The sequence below is a fragment of the Myxocyprinus asiaticus genome, chromosome 10 (genome assembly GCF_019703515.2).
Source record: "Myxocyprinus asiaticus isolate MX2 ecotype Aquarium Trade chromosome 10, UBuf_Myxa_2, whole genome shotgun sequence".
Classification (NCBI taxonomy): domain Eukaryota; kingdom Metazoa; phylum Chordata; class Actinopteri; order Cypriniformes; family Catostomidae; genus Myxocyprinus; species Myxocyprinus asiaticus.
In genome coordinates this window covers 46,739,841-46,765,737 of record NC_059353.1, presented here as the reverse complement: position 1 = coordinate 46,765,737, position 25,897 = coordinate 46,739,841, and the positions used below count along the sequence as shown (strand labels likewise).

Here is a 25,897-nt window from a genome sequence, read left to right as displayed (position 1 = left end):
TTATCTGCATCTGCTCATCCAATCAGACTTTTCATAACAAGGCTTTTACCTGTCCAGCAGCCTCCAATGCTTTCTTGTCCTCATTAGCAAATCCTGTCAACATTTTGGCCTGAAAGACTCCAGAGAGGCCGATCAGAGGAAGGAAGCAGGTGACCACTAGACTCAGTTTCCAGCTGAAGTAATATGCAATAATGAAGGAAGCTCCAATGTTAGTCAGCGAGTTTACAATCATGCCAATCTGTGAACCTGTGGCCTTGGGAGAAGAGCACAATAAACACAATCACATATCCACTTAAAGACATAATGTAAATCTCAAATGTATCCATTTAAATTTTGCCATTTTAATCAACATCTGAAAACCACTGTGGGGAAAATCTGCAATTTATTAGCATGCACCGCCTGCGTGCACTTCCCCATCCTACAGGTCGTTCAGTGAATTCACACATATATTTGGTATACAAGTTGCTATTTTGTTAATTTTGTTCTCAAATATGTCTCTCCCCCACTCTCTTTTGTTGTGCACTAACCCCCTGCACCATGGAGGCATCAGTGGCGAGTCTGGTGGTCAGAGCGCCGGGGCTGTTTAAGGGGTCATCAAACCAGCCGATCTCTTGATTCAGCATTGACTGAAAGCCAACCTTCCTCAGCCTATGAGTCAACAACTCTCCCGATTTAGCAAATGCGTAGCCCTGCAACACATTACATAGTATTGGTCATCTCTAATACACCTTTCTCATTACAAAGGATAACATGAACATACACATGCAACCTCACTGTTGTAATACCTGCAAGAACTGTGAAAAGAAGCTCACTACTCCCACGACAACAAACAGAATACAAATTCCATTAATCTGCCTCCTCTGTTCGTCCAGGTCTTGAATTGAAAACGTCTGAAAAACAGCACTAATACGATTTTACTCCACTGTTGTGCTTAATGACAAATTACAATTCGTCAAATTTATATGGAATGTAAAAAAATTTCACTAGATTTGTACATTTCTGAAGAAAATGTAAGTGGTGCTTGCCCTTTTAAAATGTGCCACCATGATGCTAAGGTGTTAATGGTGGTTGCCAGGGTGTTCACAGCTGTTGCCAGGGTGCTTTGAGTGGTTGCAAAGGCATTACTAGGTGGTTACTAGGTTGTTCAGGGTGGTTGCTTGCTAGGGTATACTAAGTGATTACTAGGGTTTTCAGGGTGGTTGATAGGGTGTTCTGGGTGGTTGATAGGACATTGCTAGGTGGTTACTAGGATGTTCTTGGTGGTTGCTAGGGCATTGCTATGTGGTTGCTAGGGTGTTCTGAATGGTTACTAGGGTGTTCATGGTGGTTGATGGGGTGTTCTAGATGTTTGCAAAGGCATTGCTAGATTGTTGCTAAGGTTTTCAGGGTGGTTGCTAGGCTGTTCAGGGTAATTGCTTATCGGCTCAAGTCAAAACAGCCAACCTCCATGTCTCTACAGGACTTTTTCACCTGTTTTATCGTCCACTAGGCAAAAATTGTAAATCTTTCTGAAAAGTAAAAGCACAGCTCTACCTTAAGAAGCCGCATGATTGAGGTATCATTCATGTCTCAAGAACAAACTGTGCAGGATGAATTACACACCAAAGTTTAATACTTAAAGTTACTGGTTTATTGAAATACCTGACCTAAATATGAGGAAACACCACTCATTATATTTCCCTTATACTATAGTATCCTATAGTATATCATGTGCATGTCTTTATGTCTCACCCCAAGTATTTGGCTGAATAATAAAGCATAAATAGGGTTGACAGATCCATTGATGGCAGCACCTATAGAGCCCATCAGCATATACGGCCACTCAGGACGGTTATACTTCAGAATGCGTGCTACAGGTGCTTTTTCAATGACTTCACCTTTGTTTTTCTGCAAGAGAAGATGATAATGTAGAAAGACAGGCTATGGTGGTAGTCCTACTGAAATAAAATAGCTTAAACAAGCCTAAGGTTGTTAGCTGGTCTCACAGTCTGGCCAAGCTGGTAAGGCTGGTCTGTTTTGATAGTTTTAGAAGGGTTTTGAGCACTTGTCAGCTGGGAAAGCTAGAAGACCAGCAAACTACCTTAGGCTGTTTTTAGCTTATTTTTACAGTGTAGGGGTGCTGTGAAAAGTTTTATTCAGTTTGAAACCTTGTTTTTTTCTTCATCCTCCATTGCGAAATGGTCCAAATGCAATTTGAATTTTCCAGATATGACATCACTGATACTGTTTGACACCCGAGACTGAGATCTCTGTCTCAAAGACTGCCTGTGAGAAACATATTTGAATTTCAGAAGAACATTTCAGCCACTCCACTCAAGATAATAATGATAAATGTGAGGCTTTTCAATAAGAGATAATGTACATTACCTCAAACTGCTCTCATAACTTCCTCTGCTTATGCTCCTCACTTTCTCAAATCTATCCTCTTCAGTAATGGTCATATCAGTAGCTGCTGTAATAGAAAACTGTATTAGCATTTAAAGGAACAGTTGACCCAAAAATAAAAATTCCCTCCTTGTCGTTCCAAACCAGTATGCTGTTATTTTTTTCCGTGGAACTCAAAATGAGAATTTTTGAAGAGTTTTGTGCACAAAAATAATTATAAAATTAGCCATATGACTCATGAGCTATATTGCGAGTCTTCTGAAGCCATACGATATCTTTGTGTGAGAAACAGACTGATATTTAAGTAATTATTTACAAAAATTCTTCTCCGCTGCAGATCTCAAATCTTATTATCTATTTGGCATATTCAAACTGACATATCCATGTTTTTTCACATCATCTGCAAGACCCAATGACGTTTTAGTGTCAATGACGTTAAACCTGGTGGGATGTGTTGACATGCAATTTTTTTATATGAATGTGAACTAGAATATGATTTCAGAGCTTGGTGGAGGGGATGATTATCAGTGAATAATTTCACGAAAATGGCAAAAAATTTAAGTCTGAACTACTTTTATGATAATTATCATGGTGTGTTTTTCCCCTTTTTTTTCTTTTTGGAGCTTGACAGCTGGAGTCACTATAAAAAATTATTTGATCATGTTTTACAGGGAAAAATAACAGCATACCGATTTGGAATCATGAGGATGAGTAAATAATGACAGACTTTTCATTTTTTGATAAACTACTCCTATCTTATAGAAGCATAGTAACCTGGAAATGTTCAGTCAGCATCCTGGATATGACTCAAAAATTCTACTAACCTTTCCCTGATTTGTCATCGGCTGGATCTTTTCCTTGATTCTGGAGTGTAACTAGGGTGAAGTACACTCCCTTCCTGTCCAGCAGCTGGCTGTGTGTGCCTCTCTCTACAGCACGTCCATGTTCAAAGCCCACGATCACATCAGCATTACAGATTGTGGAGAGACGGTGTGCGATGCTGATTGTTGTTCTGCCCAGTCGAGCCTGAAAAACAAATAAATTGAAGGAACTCTTTCATTAACAAACATACTCGCTTTTCTGTGAAAACTGAAAGAACACATCTTTAAATTCATAATTAAGTCTGAAGTTTATAAAAGTCTTTGTTGTTTGAATCATTGGGCAGTTTGAGAGATTTGAAGGTTGATAACCATGTCCACAATAATTGTTTTCATTTGAAATCTCCGTTTTCATTTTCGACAGCCTCCTTTTCTGGTGGAGAAATATGGCATTCTAGAGTGGATGAGAGGCTGTGAACATAGCAAAATTAATGCATTTTTATATGAAAACATAATAGTGTGGACATAGCCTAAGTTTTTTTTGGTGGGCTGGATAAGTGTTCTGTGTGGTTGTTAAGGCATTGTTAGGTGACTGCTGAACAGACAGACAGATAGACTGATTTTTGGAATCACTCACCTTGTCCAGCGCCTCCTGTACTATAGCCTCACTCTCGTTATCCAGTGCCGATGTGGCCATGTCTAACAGGAGGATTCTTGGATTTCTGACGAGTGCTCGAGCTATGGCGATCCTCTGTTTCTGCCCTCCACTCATCTGCCCTCCACCCTCACCCACCAATGTGTCAAATTTCTGCACAACACAGAATCTCAATAAACACAGATTATTCACATATTTTATTCTCTTGGTAGAAAATTATTTAACCACAATGTAATCAACCCGGTTCAGTTTTAACCTCCTGAGACCCGAGCATGAGCACTTTCCATTTCCCTTTAATAAACAAGCAAATGGGAAAAAAATAAATAAATTCTAGAGCAAATACATTTCCTAAAAATTGATGTCCACATATGTGAACAGCGGGATTACGTTGTGAAATTTTAAATAATACCAAGCTATAGATAGTCAGATTTCTTTAATCAAACTGTTTATTGTGTCTCCAGGAGTGTTGGTTATTCATGTTTTTAAGATGTTACAGGCATTACAACAGAAATTAGTGTAACCGGTCCTGCTCGACCCACTCTGAGCGGGATTCGAACCGGTGTCAGCCAGCATAGGAGGCGGGCCCTTATTTTCATTCAAACTGCATACAAAATTTTTCAGCTTTTGGATAAACCCATTGATTCTCAATATAAAAATGCACAGTAAATATAGGAATGCATTTAATAAAACTGTACTGTACAGTGATAAAATAAAATACAACAAAATGTATATTAAAATTAAACAAAATGACCAAGAGATGATTTAATGTTGAAAGTTATTCAAAATGATCGACATGTATTTTTTTTTATTTTTTTTGTGGGAATTATGTCCCAAAATCCATGTATGTGGACATCATGTTTATCAGTGTGCTGACACGCGAAAAATTAATCGATTTTTTAATGCGGCATATCAAACGAAACTAGAGACACTACTCTTCACACCCAAATAGGTTTCAATGAAAAAAACAAAGAGGTGTCTTACCAGAGGCACTTTTGTTGGCACTGCGCCCGTAGAAGCGCTTCACGGAAGTCGATGTCATGTTGTTGTGTCACGTGACTAGGTGCGGCAGAAGTTTAACCCTTAAATGACAGTCTAGAGTGTTGTGAACAGTATTCAGTCGGTTTAAATTAATTTAAATTATGCGTTGCGAATAGCGAAGCCAAAATACAATGTCCACAGATGTGGACATGAGGTCACACAAGGTTAAAAACAAAACTTATGTCCACATTGAATAAGAGCTTTCATTTTTATTCAGGAGCAATAGGCTCTAATAAATTAAATGCATATCTGTGTAATAAAACACACAAAGTGACCAACCCTTTACTATAGTGCCAAAGTTTTACAGGTTAGTGGCATCAAAGTTTTGAAAGATACTGAACTCAGAGTTTTGTTTGAGGTACTTATTTAAGAGTAAACTCAAATATCCATGAGTAGATAGCAGTTTATTTCGCTTTGAATTATGTCTGTGAGATAACCAGTACTTACTTTTTGACTGACAGAAATTCTATTTACAGTCTACACACATTTCTGCTAATTTCTATCTTCTAATTTTTTTGCTGTATGATTTTTTTTTAATTTATTTTTTTTAACCAGTCAATTATTTTTGTATCAACTATTTCAGATAAACCTGCTTCTAAACCACATATAAAAACACTATGAACTGTTATTGGTCGGTAAGTGGCCGATTCTTGGCCAGTATAAGCTGCAGACTGGACCAGACTTTATGCTGCTTGTCAAAAGTCTGGCTATATGAGACTTCAGGTGATGTTTGTACAGTAATCAGTACCTGAGGCAGATCCATGATGAAGTTATAGGCATTGGCCTCTTTGGAGGCCTGAATAATCTCCTCAATGGTGACTCCAGGACGGCCGTATCGGATGTTCTCAGCGATCGTGGTGGCGAACAGAACAGGCTCTTGTTCTACTATGCCAATAAGGGAACGCAACCACTGTATATTCAGTCCTCTGATGTCATGACCATCCAGGGTGACCTGAAAATAACAACAGTGACTGAATTCACAGGACTAGTTTCAACACAAAATCAAACCTTTCTCCATTTAAGGCAATTCAAAAGTAGCCTTGTATTGTGATGAAATACCCACATTTCTGAGACTGTCCTTTTAGTAAGTGCACTGTAATTAGTTTTGCTACAAAAGTGTATACTAAATAACAGACAAATTAGTATTTTCTTGGTTTGTAAGCATATGTATAATGCATAGGTTTTACTGTGCATTTTGTAAGTGTATTGTGAGTCATTTTCGATAAGAAAGAATCGCCTGAATAGCAAGATTTTCCGTTCGTGTTTTTGGCTTGTCGTCAACATACCGAATGCATTATACCTTTTAAATGTATTATGTACTGTTACAAACAAGGCCGTAACCATGTCTTGAACGTTGGGGGGGCCAAACCATTTTGGGGGTGGGGGGGGTCGCGGGTGTTGAGGTCACAAATATAATTGTCCTCTTTGGTCCTTTAAAATAGTAAAGGCTCTGAATGCAATCATTTTCTGAATAAAGGCTTTAAATGCGATAAAGGCCAAAATTTTTGGTTTTAAAAGATACATTTTTTTTCTCTCAGAAGTTCACAGCACAAGACTACCACTGTGTCTACATTGCTAGCAATTTGTTTTAGTCATCGTTTCTTTCTTTTTTGTGCTGTCTCAAAGAAAAGACGAATATAATTCGAATTTCTTTTCATCACTGATGTATCTGTAAAATGACATGACTGTGTCAGCTGGCTAGCAAAAAGAAAATACACAAAATTATTCACTGCCATCAAGTTGTCCCTCATTGTGTTTTTTTCCCCAGTAGAATCTTAACACAGTCTTTTCTTCAAGAATCCTAATGATGCTCTTTTCCATACAAAAACAGTTCATATTGAGCACTACTGTCAATGTCCAAGGGGAAAAAAATAATTATTAATATACCCTTTACAATATACACATTCGCTCTTTGTCTTAAGCCTGATATGCTGAAAACAGCTCCATTAATGTTTTCACATTCAAAATTATGAATGACATACAAATCACATACTGTACGTGACATATTTTTAATTCAAAACGGCAAAAATCGTGAATAGTTTACACCATTGGAAATTACTGTTGGTCTGTACAACATTTCAGTCATTAAAAAGGTGGCAAATATTGCATGTTTAATTATACACTTACATCTTACATGACACTAACACTCTTAACCTGAACTACTGACAATGATGCATGCATTCTGCATGGCGCTGGAATAATCCACAAAGTTCCCACTCAGCTTCTTAAATTTGTGTCCTGCCTTCGTCGATTTGATTGGCTATCTCAAATGACATTGACGAGCGGTGTTAGACTACTGTGCACGCTAAAAATTAAACTTTTTTTAAACCATTATGTTATTACTGTAACAACTTAATGACAATAAACATCGGTGCATAATGGACTGCAGCAGAACAGCAATAAGGATATCAATTATTGGGGGGGGGGGGGGCAATCTGGCCATATCTGAGGGTCCCCCTAAATGTATACTGTGGTTACGGCCCTGGTTAGAAATAATGTATGCATGTGCTATGAAATTATTTAAGGGTGTGAAGTACCATTCCTTCCTTTGGGTTGTAGAATCTCTGTATGAGTTGGATTGTTGTGCTCTTCCCGGATCCACTTGGCCCAACAAACGCAGTTGTCTCCCCAGCTTTAACCACAACATTCAAATCATCCAATATCTGTAAACAGAATATGCTAAATCAGCTAAACACCCTCATGTCCTTCAAAACTATTTTCATTCTTCCGTGGAATGCACAACATGAATTTTTGAAGAATATCAAAAATGGCCACTCTTTTTCATTCATGAATGTGAATAAAGATATATTCAGTGAATAAGGTCAGTTTGTTCCTCATACAAAGCTATCGTATGGCTTCAGAAGACTTGGAATATAGCGTTCAAGTTGTATGGACCACTTTTATAATACCTTTATGGTGTTTTTTTGTCATGTTGGAACTTGACAGCCCCAGTCCTTATTTACTTTAATTAATGGGACAATGGTGGCCAGGATATTCTTCAAAAATGTGCCTTTTGTGTGCTACGGTAGAAAAAGTCATACATGTTTGCTGAATCATTTTTGGGTGAACTGTTCCTGTAATACAAAATATTAGGTTACATTATTTGGATGCTAAAATAAAAAGATAACCCACTTTCACTTCAGGTCGGGATGGATAGTTGAAGTTAACGCTGTGGAATTCAATGTCACCTTTAACTTTGTCTAACGTATGACCCTCCTCTGAGAAGCAATCGATTTCAGGTTCCTGTATGAGAACAAGATGTGACAGTGATTAATCATTTACTGAAGCCCAAAGAATGAAATTCATTGATTTTGTGAGAACAGAACTGGGTGTGTATTATTCTCACCCTGTCAATAGTTTCATATATACTCTTGGCTGCAGCCCGACCAGAAGCGAAAGCTTCAAGACAAGGAGAGGCCTGACCCAGATTCATAGCACCCATTAGAACACCAAAGAATACCTGTAGAGAAAAACTAAATCAATTATCAACCAAATTCCATCATGTGGCTTAATAAATAGAAACATTATCAAAGCCTTTAAGGCACAGTTCACCCAAAAATGAAAATTATGTCCTGATTTACTCACCCTCATGTGAGTAACACAAAAGAATATGTTAGCCTCAGTCACCATTCACATTTATTTAATTTTTTTTTTCTCCATACAATGAAAGTCACTGAGAAACAAGTCATGGAACACAAAAAAAGTCATAAGGGTTTGGAACAACATGATGATGAGTAACTATGACAGAATCTTCATTTTTGATTATCCCTTTCAAATGTAAAGTACATCAGCAGTTCACTAAGGTTTTGGAAAAGAACCTTGATTGAAAATGTATCAGAAGTCACTCATACCTGAACGAGGCCACCAGGTGAGAGTTCCCTGGTCTCAATGACCAGTTTTGAGCCGTACCAGAAAGCCAGAGCATAACACAGAAATATAATGCACCAGAGGTAACCCTGAAACACACCGATGATCGCTCCCTTCTTAATACCCCACACCTGCGCCTCCACAAGGTTCTTGTCATACCTGTGGAAAATAAACATAAAATAATATTCATAATAATTATTTAAAGGTGCTTTAAATGTTTTTTACATAAATACCAAACTGCAAATTGTCTCTACTACCTGACAGATATTACTGTCTCCCATGTTCGTCATTTTGTTTTAGAAAGTGTAGGGGACATTTGGGGGTGGGGGGCTGGGTGGCTGGGGTGCGCTGGTTGTGACATCACAAAACCCATGAATTTTAATTAGGTTATGCAGAGATAATTTCAAATAATCTTTTACTGTTTTGATAAATACAATAGTAATTCTTGATGGCCAAATTTAGCATTCCAATAAATATTTCACGTAACTTAAATGAAAACTTTATCACTATATCTGCAACTGTTGATCATTGGATTACATGGATCAACAATTGGTTACTTCTGGTAGCTGATTGGTCTCGTGGCAAAGTTTTCGCCTCTAGTACAAGGAGTTCCCGGTTCTAATCTGCCCTAGTAAAAAATGTATTTTAATAAACCAAGATTACACCTGTACGTCAGTGGATGTATATCATCAATCGGTACACATTTGTTTGCTGCGGAACAGTGGTGCAAATAGATCGTGCGTCTGTTTGCACAAGATAACATTGCCACCTGCTGTCACTCAACGTCACTTATAACAGCCGCAATGAGGACTCATTATAACATTATTATTATTATTATTTTAATTTTTTATTTTATCCCATTTTCTCCCCAATTTGGAATGCCCAATTCCCAATACGCTCTAAGTCCTCGTGGTGGCATAGGACGAATCTCAATTGCCTCCACGTCTGAGACAGTCAATCCGTGCATCTTTTCACATGGCTTGTTGAGCGCGTTACCGTGGAGACTTAGCACATGTGGAGGCCCACGCTATTCTCTGCGGCATCCACGCACAAATCACCACGTGCCCCACCGAGAGCGAGAACCATATTATGGCGACCACGAGGAGGTTAACCCAGCGTGACTCTACCCACCCTAGCAACAAGGCCAATTGGTTGCTTAGGAAGCCTGACTGGAGTCACTCAGCGCCCTGAATTCGAACTTGTCATTATAACATTTAAAAAAAACACATTCCAGCGCCATATAGCCACTTATAACACACACACATGAAATGGAAACTCCTGCTCAAGAACTGGCAATGTTTCTTCTGCATTAAACACTTACCTGACGAAAGCAATTTCAAAAAGTGGTAGGGACAAAATTGGCCAAACAAAAAGTGGTAGGGACATATCCCACCCGTCGCACCCATAAATGATGCCTGTGCTGTCACCTGGGAAATTTCGTCTTTTGCTGCCTCCAGTTTCTCCTGGGAAGCTCCTTCTTACGAGTTTGGAAATCATAATTACGATGCAAGTAGATGAAAAAAGTGGTGGTGTTGACCAAGGTGGTGTTTGAAAAACATTACAATTATGAATAAAAAATGTATGAGTGTAGATTATGAAAATACCTACATTTATGAATAAATTTCAGAAGTAAAATGTTGCATTTCGTAAACAGGGAGTCAAAGTTTGGCTGGTTAGCTTCAGCAGTTAGCGGCTGTTGGTAGACTTTGGTAAATAACTACACCACTATCATGGACAAAAGCTTGTTACTTCTTTAAAGACTATTCAAAAGTAGCCGTGTATTCTGGCAAAATAAAATAATCACAAAATAACTGGCAAAAATGTTCTTATATTATAGCAGATGATTCAACAATGTCGATTTAAGAGCAAGAAATACAGAGTGTTTTTCTCTGTCTGCATCAAGGCATTCAGTAGTGATCAGTCACAGGTGATGAATTCAGAAAAAGGTTTCTGGAACTGAGTGGCCACGAAGCAAAAACAGCAGCATCCAGGTTACATACATCTGGGGCTGCATGCGAAAGCCGAGCAACTGATATTGAGATGAATAGGAATACTAACAGATTGCTCTTTCAAGGTATATAAGATCTCATTGGTTGCAAATCGCATTTTAAAATATGGTTGTGTGTTCAGAGGGCACACCTTACCTTTCAGCCTCTTTGTGTTCTCCTCCAAAGGCGGCTACTGTTCTGATGGAGGAGAGAACTTCATCAGCCACGGCTCCAGCTTTGGCATATGCCTTCAACTCGCGACCCGTCAGCCTCGCCACAGCCTTTAAATCAATACAACACACATACATGGAAAATTAAGGCAAAAAACATATCGGATGAAAACAGTATATTGTAAATCATAAATTATGTCATAGTGCCGGTAGTTATGTATTTTTGTCATTGTAAGGCTGCATGGTAAAGTTATTTTTTATCTAGGCAATGCTCTTGCATGTACAGTTGCTATCTACTTAAATGGGAAAAGACGGAAATCTCCAAAATTGTTTGACAAGATTATGTTTAAATAACAAGGTGTTTTATTTAGGGCTGTCATCGAATTAATGACATAATATGCTGATTAATTAGTCGAAATTAATTGCATATATACTGTAAATACTTGCTAAGAAAAAACCCTTAAATAACATTAATTAAATATATAATGATTAAATAATTAGAGTTAATAATTAAATATATATATACATATATATATACACATATATATATATATATATATACATACATACATATATATATATATACACACACACACACACACACACACACACACACAAACAAATAATATTTCAGATAATTAAAATGCATTAAATTAATGTGGCAGACGAATAAAGCATTTATAAGACAATACATACATTTATTGTTTATTTCCATTTATTGATATTAAGCATCTCATTGGCCTACAGTCCACAGCAATCCATTTCGCAATTTAATTTGTCAATCTGTCTGAGATTTATTATAAAGACTTTTCTAAGGACATGTACACATGCGTCAGATGGATGCTTCATGTCATAAACACGTTTTTTAAGTTACTGTGTTAAGCGTAGTTTGAAACTTTAAAAAACACGTCTCAAGATCCCGGTATTCGGATTTGTGCTCCGTTAAGCTGTGTTTGAATGCAAGAACGTGTTCTCATCTTGTGCTGTCACTAGTGTCAAACAAGCCTGAGTTTGGTTTGCTGTCTGTACAGCTGCACGTTGCCTCTACAGCTGGAGCTTTGCTTACTGTTCCCTACCGAAAACAGGTGGTACTTCAGGCTTGAATTGCTCCGATTGTAGGAATATTCCATATTATACTCCGAGGACATGACTAATTGCATAAATTCTTTGAACGCTTTGTTTTTATATAATTAATCACACTTATTGAATCCGTTAAATCAACGACCATAGTTTTAATAATGTCAAATCTGCAATAAAATCTAACAATAATGGTATCATAAAATGTTGCTTCTTTAGCTTGAATCATGCTTAAAAACTGAATGTTTTAAGCTGGTCCAGTTAATGAGCATGCACATTGTATAGACAGAAGATGCCTCAATTTAAAAGGCAATTGGCTCTTTTAACAGAAAGGCGAGACTTCCGTTCCTACAGTCATTTCAGGTGGTACGAACCATCGCCATGAGTCCTGCAGCCAGTCCTATGAGAGGACTAACTGATATCACCACCAGAGTGAGCTTCCATCCTCCAATAAACCCCACCAGGAAACCAAAGATAAACGTCGAGATCCTCTCAATGAAGATGGACACTTGGTCTGCTATTGCATTGTTGATTTTGTTGATGTCACTACATGAAAAAGAGTCACAAACAGATGCATTATATGCAATGACAGCTTAGATCAGCATTACTTTACATGCTGGTTCACGCTTGTTTAGTGCATTTGAATATTACTCAGATATCCTTGTGTTCAGCTCCCCGATGGAGTTGCAGTCAAACCAGCCAATCTCCATGCGCATGATCTTACTAAAGTAAATTTTTCGGATGCGTTGAATCTGTCTGGCTGCAGCAGACACCCAGAGAGCAATCTGAGATCAAAGTCAAGCTCATGAATACAATACAATTGTAAATGAGATTTCTTCTTAAGATGTGTATAATAAATGAATCAAATGAGACAAAGAACTTTCCTTTGTACCTGAAAGTAACTAAGAATTAGGACTCCAGCACCAATACCAACATAGTAATATGCAAACATGGTCATCTCAGCCTCAATATCCACACTGTAGATGGACAAAACAAGAGTAGCACGATTATTTCAAATAATGAAGTCTCAAAAGCGATATGGAATGCAAAAACTCTAGTTTAACAGAGGTACACTTTTTATACCATCCTAAGTGGGGTTCAAACACACAATCTTTGGTGTACTGGAATTGAATTAACATTTAGCATTATATATTGCACAATGTTGTACATTTTTGAGAAATTGAAAACAGCTGGTTCAATCCATCAGGAGAGAAAACAGAGGAAAAATAATTTTGTCTCCAGACCAAAGGGTTTGAGCTGATGATGGCGCTAGAGTGTTTGGGTGAGAGACTCCAAAATGGGTCAGGGGACTATTCAAACCCATCCCAATAAGTGTACCAAATTTTACAACTCTTCTCCAAACAGTTCTAGGACTGTTAGAACTACATTAAGGCCATGTATACATGGCACTAAAGAACATTTTCAAAAGTCTCATAGTAAAATCAATGCATTTACAACTGAGAGTGTGTTGGTGTGCTCTTGGAAGTCTCCTGAGTTTTGAAAGAACAATATCAGAGTACTAAAATGTTCCTCTAGAACATATAGTAGAATCTGGGCAGCAAACACTGAGGTTGCAGGTTCCATCTCAAATAGTGACTACAGAATCATTTATAACTCTCAAATGCGATTGTAAACATCCAAACTCACCCACAGTAAATGGTGATGTTGTCTATCTGCTCTACCACAGATCCATTCAACCAGGTGACAGTGTTGTTGATGCAGGTTTTGTTTGGATCGGCCAGTTCCAGAATCTCTCGCTCATACTCCACAAAAGTGTTGGTCATCATACTGTACACCAGCAGCATGAGAGGGGCCGCGGCACCGTGGACCAGAGAGCACACACTCCCTACCACCATCATCAGGGTTTCCTTCCATGTGGCAAAGCGGAACTGTGCAGAGGTCATAGATAGTGATGTGAGAAAATCAAGAATTAGATCAATCTGAAATAGCAGAATCATAGCAAGATGCTTACCAGCTGAAAGAATCCAATGCTCAGCGCTTTCTCTTGTTTTTTGTCACTGCCTTTCCTACATACACAATTGAGAAACATTTATTTAGAGGTCTAATTTAGATATTACAATGCACTGACATGCATGCAGTGCCAGAAATGTATGTTTTATAAAGGGCAGTGTTTATAAGGTTTGTCTAACCATATCAAAACACACAGTTCATTTATGTAAAAGACTTCCACTGTTTAAATTTTAATTTAATCCTCAATATGAACAATTATAACCTTACATTACCTAAAAAAATCAAATACATTTCAAATAAAGTAGCTATAAATAATTCACAATATATCACAACACATTAAACACTGCTAGAATGTTATGTTAGATTATATAGCTTTCAACTGTCTACCGTTACATTAGATTTTGATGCCTCTGTTTTATATTTTAGTATTAGCTACACATTCAACAACACTCGCCTCTGAGACAGTAAACGGATATCTGACAGCTACAGGTCACTACAGTGTTAAATAGACGTAAATAGAATCAAAATACTCACTTCAAGTCAGTATCTGTGTTTAAAGAAAGGGATGAGAAAGTGATAGAAATTTAGTTGCAATGAATAAATCATCCAAACATTTAGAGCTGTTTTTTCTTAATTACAAGTACAATAATTGTGTGTTTCAAATGCAGCTTTTGTAGAACTAAAAGTAAAATGATTGTTTCACAGTTTTCTAAGTAAAATCTACTTAACTTCATGATATAATATTGATTAAAGTGAGGGAGTAAATTTAACTTAAACATTTCACTTGGGATAGTTCACCCAAAAATGTAAATTCTCTCATCATATACTCAACCTCATGCCATCCCAGATATGTATGACTTTCTTCTGCTGAACACAAATTAAGATTTTTAGAAGAATATTTCAGCTCTGTAGATCTATACAATGCAAGTGAATGGTGACCAGAACTCTGAAGGTCCAAAAATCATACAAAGACAGAATAAAAGTAATGCATAACTCCAGTGGTTAAATCCATGTCTTCAGAAGTGATATGATAGGTGTGGGTGAGAAACAGATCAATATTTAAGTCCTTTTTTATTATAAATCTCCGCTTACATTTTCACATTCTTTCACATTTTGAAAGTGAAAGTGGAGATTTATTGTAAAAAGGATGTAAATATTGATCTGTTTCTCATCCAAACTGATTGCATCACTTCAAAAGAAATAAAGTATATATAACCACTGGAGTCATATGGATTACTTTAATGCTGCCTTTATGTGATTTTTGGAGCTTGAAAGGTCTGGTCACCATTCACTTGTATTGTATGGACTTAAAGAGCTGAACTCTTCTTCTAAAAATCTTTGTGTTCTGCAGAAGAAAGAAAGTCACACATCTGGGATGGCATGAGGGTGAGTAAATGACGAGAGAATTTACATTTTTGGGTGAACTATCCCTTTAATACAGTATCTTTTACTTAGAAATCTGATGTACAGTTAGTAAATTTAAATGAACTTTTTATTGGTACATTTCACATTTTGAACTTTCCTTACAAACACATGTTAAATCATGTACTACATGACAAACAGAAGCCTTCCACAGGGAAGCTTACTGCATGCTATAGAGTCTATTAGACAACATCACCATGCATAATTGGAAATAGAAATTAGATGCAGAGCTGTGCATGCAGATCTCAAAGCTTGGTGCACAAAACCATCATGAACAGGTCATTTTGTGTATTGAATGAACTTCAGACTTCACAAAACAAGAAATTATCAAACATAACAGCAATATCAACAATGAAAATGTGAAATCATGCAAGCTCATTAATTATTCAAATCTGGTGCATACTTGGAACACCAGCTTCAAAAATTTAAGTAAAATTTTCTTATTTTATTTACCTGTGAAATGTACTCAAATGAGCAAATATGACAAGGTTTTCTACTTTAAAATTGATAGATAGTAACGCATTAAGATAACAAACTATCATAAAATAATTTTACTTAGAGCATTCATTTTTACATGTTTGAATTGAGTACAAATGTATAATTTACTTATAGTTTCAAGTTTACACTTAAACTAACTTGTTCAATGTAGAAAGAACTTAATCTTTTCTGCTATATTTACTTTGCCACAAAATAATTTCAGTGCATATATGGCTACAGTTCTTACCTTCATCACCTTTGTATGATGTTGTGGTTTGATCTGTGCTGTTCGTTGTAGATTTAGCATTTTTAATGTCTTTCATTCTGCTGGAGCTTTAGGTTGGTCTGGATCTAAATTAGTTTTTTATAGAGAGAAATAATAACAGTTTAGCTGTTTTTAACTCCTCATTGTCATTAGATCTCCTTAATAATTCAAAGTAGTATAGTCATATTTGTAATGCATATTACAGCAGAACTAAAGAGGTAATAATGCTAATGCTGAATTGTCTTTTCCTTTCCATTATTCTTGTGCTGTGTTCTGTTTTTGAACTGCAGACCTTTTACCTGCTATTATTAACTTGGGAAGTCATATTGATTACATAAGAGAGCTAGTCATTATTAGAATATTAGAAATCCTAAACTTAACTTTTATACTTTTTATATATAGCCTAATAATAATCAAAAATATTATTGTTCAGAGGTTTTTCAGTTTTCATTTGTCATTTAAGTATCAACTTTGTTTCAGATGTTTCTTGTAAAATTCTTAAAGATAGATCAAATTAGAAACAAATACAAATTACATGATTGTTAAAATACGGTAAGAGCTGTAAAGGATGAATTTGGAAATGGAAGAATTTTCAGAAACATTTTCATATTAACATTTATGACATTTGATTGCAGACTTTGGTATCTTGAGTTAATTGAGACAATGTTAGGATATCTTATAAACCTTAAGGAATAAACCTAGGAATTAACTGAGACTACTGGGGTCTTTTTCTCAAGAGAAAAAAAAGAAGCAGTTTCCATTTCATCTCATTGCTATCTAAAAAAAAAAAAAAAAAAAAAAAAAAAACTGTTGAGATATTAAAGACATCTCCTTTGTGACTTATTTCCTGCAGGTTTAAAAAAATAAATAAAACTTCATTAAAACACTTGAAATGAGAATAAGTTGCCCTACTCAATCACATCATTTAATCGTTCAGAGATTTCCTTGTTATTATGGAAAGAGAAAACTGATTCATTACCTGTTTCCATGTGCTGCTCTCAGTGTGATCTATGGTGTTCAAGTCTTTTCAAAGGGACTCTATCAGTCCACAGTCAATCACGCCTCTGACACTATCTTCCCCTTTATTAGACTGATAACGCACTACCTGATCCCAGCCTTGGACAAGCCCAAGGTTTGCAAGTCTGCTGATTACTCCAAATAGGGCTTTAAGATGGTAACATAATGAGTTGCAAATAATCAGTTAGTGAGCTGCAAAATGTGTTGTATTTCCTAATATAGGGCAAATTTTCTAATCACTGGTTAAATGAAAGATGTACCATTAGGGTCACTAACATCTTATCATCTCATTTACTTACACCAGGTATAAATTGGGTTGAATGACAGCTGGGTTGTTGGTTCATTAAGTGTATGCAGTCAGGCTTGAGATTTCAGGTGTGATAGAATAGCTTCAGTTCGAGTTGTTGCAATGCATCATCCTTTTGTACAAGTGATCCAGCAAAGTACACCAGCACTGCATGTTCTAGATAGAATATTGACTAAGACAGACATATGCATATACAGTATATATATATAGAGAGAGAGAGAGAGAGAGAGAGTCTGAGAGAGAGGTTAGCCGCCCCCACCGTTGACAGCTCTAACCTCCTTAACTTGTCCGTTTCAGTAATTTGTTAGATAAAAAACAAGAGGCAGGGGTGCTGCAAGGCCACAATATCTCCACAGGTGCAGGTAGTGTGAGTTTTAGTCATGCATACAGAGAGAAACACAGAAAAACACACAGTATATTCACTTAAGACAATGTATGATTGTGATTACATGTTGATTAGTATATAGTATTAACATTTCTATTACACTCTCTAAACCTTAAGTTGTCATTGATAAAAACATTTAAGTGGTCCTAATTAAACTACTTGAAATGTCACAGTTTGGAATCATATCTCAAATATATAAGTAGTCCTACTTTAAAATTTTACTGAGTATTACTAACTCAGAATTATCAAGTACATAATTGCAGCTGTGTGGAATACCCATAAGCCCTTGAGCTTGAATAAATGGTGTACCTTTGGTCAAAACAAGGGAACTTATATAGGGGAAAACATTATTGTCATTGTTGTGTTGTAGCTGGTTGAAGTCACCATTAGGGTGATTAGTGTTACCTCTGGTGAACTTGGAACCTGTTCAATTTAAGTCATTCTTCTTTACTCAATTGCACTTTACCAAAGTGCAGATTTATGTGCACTAAGTAGTACTGAGGAGAATCCAATGTGCCATATGGCTAACTGAGATTCCAGTCATAATTTCCCTTACACTGTATAAGATGTGCTAAAACTCAATTTAAATAAAAACGCTCCAATCACAGATTAGTTAAGTGTGCTTGTAACTAGTTAACATTACTTATAAAATAAGTTCAGTTTACTTGAGACAATTAAGTATTTTCATTTAAAGCATGCAAACCAATTGCCTTAAACTAAGGTCATTATATTTTACAGTGTATTTGTAAAATATATTTTTACCTAGAAAAATGTGTCTGAAAACTTTATTTAAAAATAACTATAAGGATTAGAGCACTCTGTAACGATGTTGGCTGCTGACAATGATGGCAATGATGAAGATGACGTGAAGATGAAGAACCCAAGTGCAGTTTATTTACAAAAGTGAATGCCCTAACTATACACGTGAACTAAACAAACATGAACTTGACATAAACCTGACTTGATATAAACTTGGCTTGACATAAACGTGGCGTGACATAAACATCTATACTCACATTCAATACTTGACCAAGACACAATGGAAACATGAGGGCTTAAATACAAGACATGGGAGAACATAAACCAATGAACAAACAGAACTCATAACAAGGTAATTAAACAATAAACCAATGAAAACATGACACATGAACATGGAGGGAAAACAGAAATCACATGACTAGGGAAACAGGAACTAAACATTTCAAAATCACATGTATTCAAAGTTTTAGGAAAACATTGTATTACTCTTCCTTGATGGCTACACAAATAAACTCACAAAAATCAATGAGGTAAAAGATAAAAGGTAAAGAATCAGGTGGTTGAGTTTTGACGACATGCGAACCCCCTAAAATAGAGATAACCAGGTTAGAACATCATAGTAATATATTTCACAGTGAAATAGATTTGTTTATTTCTGTTTATTGCTGTTTTGCATTCAATGTCCCAGGACAATGTAAGCACCTCTACAACAGCCAAGTTTATGACGCTAATAAAGGTGCGTGGGTGCTACAAGTCAATCCTTATCAAAACAATACATTTACCTTTGTGAGCAAACACCTGAACATATGGACAATGACCTTTACTTAAAGATTTTTTGCCCAATCAGTCCGTGTAATTTTTTTCCAAGTTTAAGAAATCTACCTAAAGTTAAACGTTCTAAATTAAAAAAAAACTAACTGTAGAATTAAGTTATAAAAAATAAAACAAAAGTGACAATTTATGTTACATATCCTATATTGAGCTATATGGAATATACCTAATAGTAAATAGGTCTATCTGCTGTATAGGACAGAAGAGAGTAAAAAAAAAAAAAAAACACACACACACACACACGTTCAAACATTGGAATATTCATACATACATGTGATGTGATACTTTTGTCTAATGTTAACCAATTAAAATTTGCATTAAACTTTGAACTTAGTGGCTGTATGTTTTTCTGCAACCATCCGTTTACTATGGTAACTAAGGCTATACGAACGACTTCTCAACTGGCCAATCACAGCAAATCCGAACGCAGGGGGAGGGACCTACCAGAATATGGGTGAAAAAAAAAATAAATAAAAAAAATCAGGCAACCAGTCCAAGGTGAAGCCAAATAAATAAGACCATGTCATAACATTGAAAATTGTGAGTCACATAACTCATGACAAACTTCATGTTTAGCAAATATTTATAAGACAATTTATAAGTGTCTTTTATTATTATTATTATTATTATTATTATTATAATATCCCTTTTTCTCCCAATTTGGAATGCCTACTACTTAGTAGGTCCTCGTGGTGACGCGGTTACTCACCTCAATCAGGGTGGCGGAGGTCAAGTCCCAGTTGCCTCCGCTTCTGAGACCGTCAATCCACGCATCTTATATGGCTCGCTGTGCACAACATCGCGGAGACTCATGCTACTCTCCGCGATCCATGCACAACTTACCATGCACCCCACTGAGAGCGAGAACCCCTAATTGCGACCACGAGGAGGTTACCCCATGTGACTCTACCCTCCCTAGCATCCGGGCTAATTTGGTTGCTTAGGAAACCTGGCTGGAGTCACTCAGCACACACTGGATTCGAACTCGCGATTCCAGGTGTGGTAGTCAGCGTCAATACTCGCTGAACTACCCAGGCCCTAATTTATAAGTGTCTTATTCGATGACATTCGACAGGCGAGGTCTGTACCTAAAAGGTGATTGGCTCCTTTACCTGCAAGGTGGGACTTCCATCCGTTGACCGTTCCCTGTCTCTGCTAAATAGTCTCCGATTAAATGTTAAGACGTGAAAGAAATTTAAGAAAGTTACTGACTTGTGGGAAAGTGTGTAAAAATTAGGTCAGTGACCAGGGGGTGAATAACCACACAGCACTTGACCTGTAATATATTGCTTATCACTTATTAATCAGTTTGTACAGTTGAAGTGATAAAGGTTGATTTTGTTGTTTGTAACATCCTGCCATAAAATGTGGGGGTTTGCATCAATTACTAATATTGCTTCTCAATGAATTTTACTAATTGTGGGATGTTTTGTACGTTAATTGACTGGTTGTGCAACAACTGGCCTAATTCCTTGGTTAGAAAGAATGGCAGCTTCTCCAGAGTACGGTCCAAAATATTTAATGTGAAGAAAGAATCATAAGATGTGTGAATGTATGGTGTAAGTATGGTTTCTGTGAGAAAAACAGAAATAAACATGATAAATATTTGTACATATGCTAAGCAACCATACAGCAATATAATAATACTGGTAACGTTTGGTTATGATGTAACCTTTGTTCTCTGAATGAAGGAACTCCCTCTCCATTCCGCTGCATATTCCATATGTACCGGGATTTGAGCATCCGGGTCTGGTGATGTGGATACTCTTTAAGACACTCTGGCTGTGCCAGTCACGACCTAATTAGTGACCTATAAAACACCCATAGTGGCATGAATTCATTGCTATCTTTTGATCGGAACATGTCCCAGAGCGGCCTCAGGCTAGAGAGAGAGTCTCAGTACAATAGAGAACAGTCGGTTATGGTGTAACCTTTGTTCTCTGAGTGAAGAGACTATCTCTCCACTACGTTACATATTCCATATGTACGGGAAGACTCTGTAAGGCACTGCGAAGGAAAGGTGAAATGATCAGATAAACTATACACGATATTACATACTTACCTGTGTCGAGCCAGGCGCCAAGCGCTACCAACGGCTCACCTCCCTTGCAAGATGCAAGAATAGAGGGAAAGAGGCCTTAGCTATCACCCTGCCCGATGCAAGGATGACACCACAGCTGGTTCCTGGTTGCTCCCAGTACCAGTTCCCCAAAGGAGGGACTGGCTGCAACATTCAGTCTGTAAAACTTAGTAAAGGTAGATGGAGATGACCATGTGGCTGCCCCACAAATTTCCTTCAGAGAGGCACTCTGCCACAAAGCCCATGAGGTTATCACCCCTAGTGTTAAGTGTGCCCTCAGTCCTAGCAGTGGTGGTCCACCTGTTTCCTTATAGGCCATCTGGATTGTCTCTACAACCCAACGTGATGCCTCACCTTAGTGGCTTGCCCCAACATTCTGATTTAAAAGCATACAAAAAGCTGATCAGTCTGTCTGAATGCCTTTGTATGCTGTAGATACACTGATAGTGTTCTCATCGGGCAAATTAGTGACAGTTTTTGTTCCATCCCCTCACATTCTTGTGGAAGGAAAAATGGATGAAGTTGAGCTGACTGATTTAGGTGAAGATCAGACAGCACTTTCAGCAGAAAAGCTGCGTTAAAGCACAGTATAAACTCTGAACCCTCTGGCATGAACCTAAAGCATCTTTTATGGACTGAGAGAGCATGAAGTTCCCCAATCCTCTTGGCAGAGGTTACCGCCAAAAGGATGGCTGTCTCTAAAGACTGCCATTTCAGGTCCACAGATTCAAGTGGCTCAAATGGGGGGTGCCGTAGTGCCGTCAGGACTTGATCTAGGTCCCACTGGGGCACGGTAGGTCTTATTCTGCATGCTGTGCATCTTTGAGCACCCTTAAGGAATTGAGAAATCGGGTCACAGCAGTTCTCTGATAGTTTATGATCTCCCACTCGAACAGCCTTAACTGCAGCCACCATGCCCCTGAAGGTGGTGGGAGATTTCCCTGCATCCAACTGCTCATGCAGAAACTGTAGGATATCAGGTGCTGTAGATGTGAGGGGATTCACCTTGTGCCCCTCACACCAAGAAACAACTGAAACAACCCCCACCTAAAAGGAATAGGCTGCCCTTGTTGAGTGAGCATGAGCTCCCTCCAGGGTCCTGACCACTCTATCTGGTAGTGCCATAGTTGTTAAACCAGCCCTTTCAGGGGCCAGGCCCAGAGTTTAAGACCCTGAGGGAAGGGGTGAAACAGCATGCTCCCATGTTGTTCCCATGGTGTCCCGTGAAGGAGGGGTGAAATTTCTGAAAACCACACCATGTGGGGCCAGTTTGGGGCCACCAAAATAATTCTTTTATTCTCCATCTTCATTCTCTGAAGAGAAGGCTGAAGGGGAAATGCATAAAGCTGGCCCTGAGGCCACTGATGTGCCAAGGCATCTATTCTGGGGTGTCCCTCCCCAGGGAGAAGAACAGGGGTCAATGTGTTGATTCCCTGGAGGCAAACAGGTCTGCTATTGCCGGACTGTGCCAGATCTCCGCGACCACATCGGGGTAAAAGTCTCCATTTCCCTGGGTTCCCTGAGTTCCCTGGACAGCTGATCCACTGCCATGTTTGTGGACCCAGGCACATGTACTGCCCTTAGTGATAGGAACTGCTTCTGTGACCATATCCACAGTTTGTGTGCAACTCGACACAGGGTAGGAGAGCAGAGTCCCCCCTGCCGGTTGATATATGCTGTAGCTACTGTGCTGTCTGTTGAACCAGTACATGATACCCCTGAAGTCATGGCCAGAAGTGTTGAAGTACGAGGTGGACTGCCCTTAACTCTAAAACCTGCTCCAGCCTGCATGAAGTGCCCCCAAGCCTAGCTGGGAGGAATCTGTTGATACTAGCTGCCAAAGGTATACTGGACCCAGTATGCTGCCTCTTGACATTTTCATCCCACACTTCCACCGGCAGAGAGCTACCAAGAGTCTCTGTGTAACCAGCACCTTTGTTGACTGTGCTGAGGATGTAACCCTAGGTGGAATAGGCATCGCTGTACAAGTAGCACAACCTGTACTGAGGCTGCTATTAGACCCATTAGGCAGAGACACAACCCCCAGTTGACTTTCGCCCCTACTCGAAAGTGAGAAAGGCAAGCTTTGATTGCCTCCTGTCTCTCTGAGGTCAGAGTCACAATTGCATTTCTGGAATCCAAGATCAAACCTAGAAACTGAGTGACTTGAGATGGCTCCAACTTGCTTTTCTTTATATTAAGACAAAGACCTATGTGTTGGATATGCTCCATAAGCACAGACACATGCTGCCAGCACTTTTTTTCTGTCTGGGCACAGACCAACCAATTGTCTATAATAATTCAGGACCCTGTTGCCTGGACAGCGAAAGGTGCAAGGACTGCATCCACACACCTTGTGAATGTCTGAGGGGCCAAGGCAATACTGAAGGGGAGGACTCTGAATTCATAGATCCTGTCCTCGAACTGAAACCATAGAAAGCTCCAATGACCTTCCCAGTTAGGTATCTGGAAATAAGTGTCTTTGAGATTGACAGTGGCAAAACAGTCACCTTTGTTTATTGCCCATCGTACCCTCGGAACTCAGCATCTTGCACTTCAGGGGCCAAAAGGTATTTGTTTAGTCCGCCTGTTCTATCTGCATAAGAAGAGCCCTCACTGACGGAGTCTCTCCTCATACATTTAGTTTGTTCCTAATGAGGAGGAGACTGTGGACGTTTACCTCCAAAGAAATGGAAATGGGCCTCCCTTGTTCGCAAGGGCATAATGAAACAGTCCATGCATGCCGAGGGATCCTCATGAGCCTTTAATGCATGGTCATATCCCAAGCATGCAATACATCTATCATGCCCATCTTCTATTGGCAAAGCAACAGCACAAGTGCCACAAACATGGCCACCAGTGCTTGTCATTTTTTTTTTTGACTGCACAAATGGGATTTGAACTTGTGTCTTTCTGACGGCACCCGGAAGTGATGCTCGGGATTTCGAACTCAAGCTGTTCTGAAGCTACCTGGAAGTAACTCACGAATGTTTACACTCAATTGAACATCCACCGTATCTGACTGGATCAGCCACTTTGCAGCATACCAGAGACACGGAATAATGGATGAGAAGAAATAAGTTCGCTCAGTTCTCACTATGAACAGTAAGAATGCAAAGCTGCTCCTAGGTACGTTAGCTTATGCCACCATGTGCAATTCGCTTTACAGAGAACTTCAAATCACCCACAAACTGAAATAATGAAGAAACTTCACAACAGCAATCCTGGGAAGCTGCCCAAAGACAGACATCCATCCTTAAAAGGTAAGTGGATCACATGCTGAATTGAAGTGTGTATTTAGAACAGAGCTTCCACATCTTGCAACCAAAGTGTCGTGGTGCCTCTCTGAAGGAAATTTGTGGGGCAGCCATGTGGTCATCTCCATCTAACTTTACTAAGTTTTACAGACTGAATGTTGCAGCCAGTCCCTCCTTTGGGGAGATGATACTGGGAGCAACCATGAATGAACATGTTGTCTAGGCTGAGCTTCAGATCCAGCAGTGGGGTCATACCGGGCAGGGTGATAGCTAAGGCCTCTTTCCCTCCATTCTTGCATCTTGCAAGGGAGGTGAGCCATTGGTAGCGTTTGGCGACTGGCTCAACACAGGTATGTAATATTGTATATACTTTGTTAAATGCACCTACCCTTCACAGTGTGTCTTACAGAGTCTCCCCGTACATACGGAATATGTAACGAAGTGGAGAGATAGTCTCAGTATGATAGAGAACATTCGGTTACAGTGTAACCTTTATTCTCTGATTGAAGAGACTATCTCTCCACCCTGAGGCCGCTCTGGGACATGTTCCGATCAAAAGATAGCATTGAATTCACACCACTATGGGTGTTTTATTGGTCACTAATTAGGGCGTGACCGGAGTGTCTTAAAGAATATCCACATCACCAGACCCGGAGGATCAAATCCCGGTACATATGGATTATGTAGTGGAATGGAGAGATAATCTCTTCACTCAGAGAACAAAGGTTACATCATAACCAAACGTTACCAGTAGTATTACATTGCTGTATGGTTGCTTAACATATGAAAATATATTTATCGTGTTTGTTTTTCTCACGGAAACCATACTTACATTCACACATCTTATGATTCTTTCTTCACATTAAATATTTTGGATTATACTCTGGGGAAGCTGCCATTCTATCTAACCAAGGAATTAGGCCAGTTAGTGCACAACCTGTCAATTAACATACAAAACATCCCACAATTAGTAAAATTCATTGAGAAGCAATATTAGTAATTGATGCAAACCCCCACATTTTATGGCAGGATGTTACAAACAACAAAATCAACCTTTATCACTTCAACTGTACAAACTGATTAATAAGTGATAAGCAATATATTGCAGGTCAAGTGCTGTGCGGTTAT

At 38.4% G+C, this 25,897-nt stretch overlaps 1 protein-coding gene across 4 annotated transcripts in view; it reads right to left on the bottom strand.

Moving 5' to 3' along the window:
- abcb11a (ATP-binding cassette, sub-family B (MDR/TAP), member 11a) overlaps nucleotides 1-17,467 on the bottom strand; it is a 28,458-nt gene extending 10,991 nt beyond the window's left edge. Inside the window, exons 1-22 of one of the 4 annotated variants that reach the window (XM_051709324.1) lie at nucleotides 17,450-17,467; nucleotides 16,116-16,219; nucleotides 14,504-14,516; nucleotides 13,971-14,025; nucleotides 13,646-13,887; nucleotides 12,891-12,975; nucleotides 12,650-12,783; nucleotides 12,373-12,544; nucleotides 10,908-11,032; nucleotides 8,748-8,922; nucleotides 8,243-8,356; nucleotides 8,029-8,139; nucleotides 7,434-7,559; nucleotides 5,645-5,848; nucleotides 3,841-4,011; nucleotides 3,210-3,411; nucleotides 2,368-2,452; nucleotides 2,148-2,265; nucleotides 1,732-1,887; nucleotides 786-890; nucleotides 528-689; nucleotides 50-253 (exon numbers count right to left, since the gene is read on the bottom strand). In XM_051709324.1, the coding sequence (XP_051565284.1) occupies nucleotides 50-253; nucleotides 528-689; nucleotides 786-890; nucleotides 1,732-1,887; nucleotides 2,148-2,265; nucleotides 2,368-2,452; nucleotides 3,210-3,411; nucleotides 3,841-4,011; nucleotides 5,645-5,848; nucleotides 7,434-7,559; nucleotides 8,029-8,139; nucleotides 8,243-8,356; nucleotides 8,748-8,922; nucleotides 10,908-11,032; nucleotides 12,373-12,544; nucleotides 12,650-12,783; nucleotides 12,891-12,975; nucleotides 13,646-13,887; nucleotides 13,971-14,025; nucleotides 14,504-14,516; nucleotides 16,116-16,191 (2,835 nt within the window). In that variant the 5' untranslated portion in view covers nucleotides 16,192-16,219; nucleotides 17,450-17,467. Of the gene's footprint in view, nucleotides 1-49; nucleotides 254-527; nucleotides 690-785; nucleotides 891-1,731; nucleotides 1,888-2,147; nucleotides 2,266-2,367; nucleotides 2,453-3,209; nucleotides 3,412-3,840; nucleotides 4,012-5,644; nucleotides 5,849-7,433; nucleotides 7,560-8,028; nucleotides 8,140-8,242; nucleotides 8,357-8,747; nucleotides 8,923-10,907; nucleotides 11,033-12,372; nucleotides 12,545-12,649; nucleotides 12,784-12,890; nucleotides 12,976-13,645; nucleotides 13,888-13,970; nucleotides 14,026-14,503; nucleotides 14,517-16,115; nucleotides 16,220-17,112; nucleotides 17,168-17,449 lie in introns of those variants that run through there. The other 3 variants (XM_051709323.1, XM_051709325.1, XM_051709326.1) reach the window with 3 other exon arrangements.
- Nucleotides 17,468-25,897: the final 8,430 nt, after the last annotated feature.